This window comes from Protopterus annectens, chromosome 13.part0 (assembly GCF_019279795.1).
Source record: "Protopterus annectens isolate FY-2018-M chromosome 13.part0, PAN1.0, whole genome shotgun sequence".
NCBI classification, from domain to species: Eukaryota; Metazoa; Chordata; order Ceratodontiformes; family Protopteridae; genus Protopterus; species Protopterus annectens.
This window is the reverse complement of record NC_056747.1, coordinates 145,879,479-145,885,478: the sequence shown is the minus strand read 5'-3', so window position 1 is coordinate 145,885,478 and position 6,000 is coordinate 145,879,479. Positions and strand designations below refer to the sequence as shown.

At 44.7% G+C, this 6,000-nt stretch overlaps 1 protein-coding gene across 2 annotated transcripts in view; it reads left to right on the top strand.

The window, feature by feature from the left end:
• The window catches only part of EPS15L1 (epidermal growth factor receptor pathway substrate 15 like 1), a 3,892,050-nt gene that overhangs the window by 2,504,069 nt on the left and 1,381,981 nt on the right, over positions 1–6,000 (top strand). For both annotated transcript variants that reach the window (XM_044090736.1, XM_044090735.1), the window contains one exon: positions 139–221. In XM_044090736.1, the coding sequence (XP_043946671.1) occupies positions 139–221 (83 nt within the window). The remainder of the gene's footprint in view (positions 1–138; positions 222–6,000) is intronic.

Genomic DNA, 6,000 nt, shown 5'->3' with positions numbered 1-6,000 from the left:
AGCTGAATAAACTTCTATAACAGTTATGAATATCTTTATGAATAGTAATATAGTTTAATTAGAAGCAAAGTTTGGATAAATGTGAACAAGAAACTTTGCAATGATGCTGTTTCTTGACTACTGCATGTCTTTTTTCAGACCCATTTGGAAATTTGGACCCGTTTGGGAGCAGTGCCTTCAGTAACAATGCTGGCTTTGCAGATTTTAGCCAGATGTCTAAGGTGAAATCCGTAGAACTCTAGTACGGCTGATATGTTGCTACAGTTTTTGTTTTTGATGATAAAATTTTCATTCCCAGGTAACCTTATTGGTCACGGAGATGAGAAAGTGTTGTATTTATTATAAGGCATACTGTGAGTATATATTGTAACATATTTTTTTTCAAGACTATAAGGTTGTGCTGGCTGATGTAGAAGGAACACATTAATATGGGATAATGTATGCCATTTTTGTCTTCAGACTGTATAAATGTGGGCAGGGCTTTGTATAATCAGCAGGAGGAAGTTGCATGAACACACACAGGTTTTTGTGGTTTATGCCTTTTTTTTAAGTTGTTGGCTCATGTCTGAATTTGTTACAGAGAAATGTAGGGCAGTCTTGATTGTATTGTTTAATGTTTTATTGCATACACATCTGTAGTGTATATGGACTAGAGCAATAAAAGTTCTTAGAAACTGATCAACATTTTGCCTTTGCTTTCTCTGCAGTTTGCCAGTTATGCACTGAAATTAGGACTCTTGAGTAACAGACTTAAATGTAGTTTGTTGCTTTAAAATTTAAACACAGTAAATGTAGGGTTTTTTGTTGCAGTACTTAACTTTGATACTTGTGGATATGCATACAGTGAACATTCTGCCCAATTTTTTTTTTTTTTTTACCTGCCATATTTTAAAATATCCAGGTAGATTGAAGAGTAGATGCCAGCCTTTTTTCTGCATCTACAGTTCTTTGCAGCTGTTCAAGAGAAAACGTGCTTTACAGCAATTGAGTGCTAAGATGACCTAAGTTAACCTATCCCATATGGGTAGAGACTGACCTTACCTTTCCCATGAACAATAATTACATATTACTCCTAATGAGAAAATAACTGAGACCATACCGTAGATAAATTGAAGGATCCCCCTGCATAGAATAAAGCATTTAGGAGCAACCTCTGTCCATAAGTATTACAGGGGACATTCTTGACATAAATTTTCTGTTTTCCATCCATAGATCCAAGTTGCACTTGAATATGGATATGGATGATCATTGTTTTAACTGGATGGGGAGTCTGTTTCTGTGCATCGTTGTCCGATGCCAGATTTACCTCTCCAACCAAACCATTCTGTTGATGTTGCAGAAGAGGTTGAAATCCCTAGACCGGGTATTTCAGATGCCATTTGACTTGCTGATATGCAGTGAATCTATCAGTATTGGGTTAAAGCATGCCTTTTATGCAGATATAGGCCACTTCTTAGCAAGTCTGTATAATACTGAATAAATTGACAGGGCTTTGATTCGGCCCTTTGTAGGACATATTTTTTAATCCTTGTATTTCTGTGGGCATTACAGTTGCATGTGTTTGGACAGATAACATGCCAAAGGGGGGGGCATTATACTTCGTGACTGGCCTGATGAGTGCTGAGTAAAGTGGGGCAATGATAATTGGCAATGTTAGTTCAGATATTACTGTCTGCCTTTGTCTATAAGAGACGTGGGAGCCAGATCTAGGGTGAATTTCTGATTTCTCATCCATGGTTCAAGGTTATACTTAAATAGGGTTAGGGATATGGACTCTGCTTCATATGGATGCTGAGCCGGTTCCAGAGCATGGAGATCCTTTGAAGCACATATTTGTCTCTCCAACATGTCTTATTTTATATCACAAGCAAAATTTAAATCCTTGGATCTAGTGTTTCTGATGCTGTTCATTTTGCAGATGTGCAAAAGGTACCCAAAGACATCACAGAACACTCAGAGGAAAAAGTAACCAAAATTTTATTAGACATTAAGTGCTTTTGTCTTAAAATAAGACACTTTCGGAATAACAAATGCACTTCAAAAACTTAATGTAAATACTGGTTTTAGAAGTCTGTTTGTTATTCTTAATAAGTCTTATTTTAAATACAAAAGCACTTAATGACCGTAATAAAATTTTCGTTACTTTTTCCTCTTGAGTGTTCTGTGACATCTTTGGGTACCATAGCAGAAGCATTTCTTTGTGGGTACTAGTTTTATTTATGCTTCTGTCTTGCCAGCTTTCTTTGGTTATCAGATGTGCAAAAGGTGCATTGAAGTTGGATCTGAGGATGCTGTGTATGCCAAATATAGATTGCTTCTTAGTAACCTGTTTGAGTCTGTAGAGATAGGGTTTTAAGGCAATCCGTATAGGACATTGAGTTTATACCCTGGATTCTTGTGATAAGGAACGTTTGTGATCATTCCAACTGTTGCACATCTCTGGTCAAGTCCATGCCAAATAAGGCATTGTACTCAGTGGGCCTAATAAAGTGGTACTATGACTTTCTTGGAACTGGATGTCATGCCCTTACTTTTAAGTTGAGTGACACAGAATGGCTTTTTTTTTTTTTTTTTTAAAGCTAACTTGACCATTATAGTCAAAGGACAGATTACTGTCTACCTAGGTTCCGGTATCACTGACTACTGGGTCAACTGTTAGAGGTGTCTTATCAGTGGAGTAATTAGCCTGGGTGGATGTTTTCCTAAAAGTCACCTAATGCATTTTATGGCATTATTTTATCTGTGACTTTGGCACGAGTCGCAAAAAGACATGCTAGCAATTCAGGTATTTGGAAACTGCTTTTTAAAATGCATAGCAAAATTTTGTCACTAATACATTAGATGTACAACTTTTAAGAACTCTTGTCATGTTGAATATTATTGTTCATGCCCACATGGCCCTGTGTACATCCATTGATGCTGTTGTGTCATGGTAAAGAAGCAGCTGCAGTGTTGCATCCTAGCAGATCTCTACACCAGCAGCTAAATCTGAAAATGGTGCATGTCATCAACAACTTAGTAAGATGGCAGGACCACAGACATATGAAAACCCGGGCTAGTAAAACTTTAATGTAATAGACTAAAGCAGGGTGTCACTGGATGTGTAGACTCTGTCCCATCTGATGGACGATCAGCTTTAGAAAGATTGGACATGGTTATAATAGCAGTATGTTAAATTGTCAATCTCACCGTCATTCTTGGTGGATGGGTTCGGAGCCGATCCTCGGCTCCGACTCGGCCAATACTAAAGCTCGAGAGCTAATTCCACCGGCTCGAGGCTCCCCTATATCCCACAATGCTAGGCGGTAACTACTCAGATCTCGTTTGCCGCTTAGCTGACGAGGTGCTTCTTCTACCGGCTCTGGCAGGTTAGTAGGTTTTCTTGTTTAAAAACTTCAAATTCTACCCCTATTTTTTTCTATTTAGTTTAGTTTTTATACAGAGTATCCCTTTAGTTTAAATCGGGTCCCCTTGTGTTAGAATTCCCGTTTTATCCCCTTTTTAACTTTTAGTCCTTTGGCCCACTGCCTCTTTTTCCCTGTCCTTTCAGTGTGACTGGATTTTTATTTGGTTAAAGGGTGTGTCTGTGTGTTGTGTTTGTGTTTTTTTCATACAGCCTTTCAGGATGTCTAAAGACTCCAAGGTCTCAGGCTTCAAGAAGTGTGATTCGTGCTGTCAGAAAATGGTCTTGTGTCTATTGCCTGGGACCTTTGCACCTGCAGGACTCATGTGCTGTTTGCCATGCATTCAGCCCTAGAGTCTTGCAGGAACGCAAAAACAAGCTAATACTTCGAGGCTTGTTAAAGCCTGAAGGCCCCCTGACCCAGTCTGCGTCGGGGAAGCCTTCTAAGACTTCCAGGCCGTCAGCTCCGGCTTCAGAGCCGTCTCCTGGAAGCATTAAAGCTGCTTCGACATCGGCTCCGGCTGGAGCCGGTTTCGAAGTCTCATACCATTACCTCGGCTACGGCCGGAGCCGAGGTTGTCAAGACTCAGTTGGCTCCGATAGGCTTATCGGAGCCACCTTCAAAGAAGAGGTCTAGGTCCCCTTCCATCGGCTCCATCCACTCTGCTCCAGGATCCCCTCTTCTGTCGGAGCGGAGCCATAGGTCTCATTCCTCTCGGTCCTCCAGGCTGTCTGACCATGGCTTACAAAGGGTGGTGAGTAGACTTCTCAAGTCCGAGGCACTCGCCCAAATGCTGCATAGCCCTACTCAACAGTCAGCGGCTATTCCCATCCCTGATTTTATTCCTCCTCCGACTCCTTTGAGTTCGGAGCCGGGGCTCATCGGAGCCGTGGCTGTCGGTGCTTCGGAGCCGATGCCTTCCCCTTCGGCTCCAGCGCCTGCCCCGATTTCCTCCTTGGAGGGATGTCGGCGCGAGGCTTCCCTCGTCGGCTTCGAGGGGGCGAGTGGCATCTGACCCTTGTCCAACCCCATTCTCCCTCTCGGGGCGTCGGCGCTGGTGAGTTCGGCTCCGACATCGGCCTCAGAGCCGTCCCTGTCTGTGCCGGGGGGGGGGTTCCTTGTCTCCTCGGAGCGGGGACCTCCAGCCTTGGCTGATAGGGGCACCTTCGAGGTCATGTGGACCGTGCTAGACCCAGTGTCTACCCCACAGTCGGCTCCGTCAGCTCCTCCCTCTTCAGTGCCTACGGTAGTTTCTACCCACCCCCTTGTAACAGACCATAGAGAGCCAGCTCCTCAGGTTTCCCCATTGGGAATATCCTCCTCTTCCGAAGCCTCTCCTGATCCGGTAGGAGAACCCCCTCGGAAGAAACAGTGCAAGAGGAAGCACATTGACTCCCCTGAGTCTATCACCTCTGACAACGACTTGGAGGAATCTGAAGGTTCCCCTCGGTCCCCCTCTGAGGATGTCTCTTTTGCTGACATCCTTGAAATCCTGAAACAGAGGGGGAACTGGCCCGCCCTTAACCCTTCAGAGGACGAGTCAGTTTACCTTGAGGCGTTTGGCTCTTGCCCTTCCACCTCCTGGGCGTCCCCTCCCTTTGACCCCCTTATGGAAATGGTGGCAAGGAAGGCTTGGATGGCCCCTGATTCAGTGGAACCTACCCCAAGGAGGCCGTTAAAATGTATTACTGCCCCTAAAGAGAAAGAGTTTCTATCTAAAGGTGTCTCTGTTGATGCCATGGTGGTGGCCGCAGCCACTAAGAAGGAGTTAGCCGATCCTTCGGTACCTGTCCATCCTCCTAATAAGGAGTCTAGGACCATGGACAGGTACGGTAAGCGGATGTTTTCATCAGCGACCTTTTCAATGCGGTCGCTGAACTACTTGTGTCACTTCACCCGTCTCCAGAGAGATTTGCTTAAGGATATGGATGAGGCCATGCAAGATCCAACAGCTGAGGGGTTCCAAGACAAAATGAACTCCCAGTTGGCAACCCTGAATTCGATTGTCAACTCCTCCATGCGGCTTATCTCATATGCGGCTGATGGGGCGAGTAGGGCCGCAGGCACAGGTGTAGCTTTACGACGTCACGCCTGGATCCGGCTTTGCAATTTTGCGGACCCTTTCAAGGCATCCTTCACCAATTCCCCCTTTGATGGCTCAACATTGTTTGGACCTCAGGTGAAGGATACATTGACTAGGTGCGAGCAGGAAGGTAAGACTCTCTCTGCCATGGGAGTCCATTTTTCTACCCCTTCTAGACCTCATCCAAAAGGTCAGAAGGGAGGAAAAATGTGGTTCCGCAAACCACAGGGAGTCTCATCTGACGCACAAGGTCGATTCCCCTCTAGAGGCAGAGGGGGGAATAACAATAGACGCCGCCCTAGGGGCAGAGGTGGTCCACAAAACCAGGTTACCAGAGAAACTTTCTCTGATAAACCCTTTCAGCATCCCTGAGGAGCTGCCCGGCTGTCCACCTTCGGAGGCAGTCGGGGGAAGATTATCACTGTACCCAAAAGCCTGGCTTTCCCTCACTCAAGACAAATGGGTACAGTGTATCATATCCGAGGGTTACAAAATTCCCTTTATTCACATCCC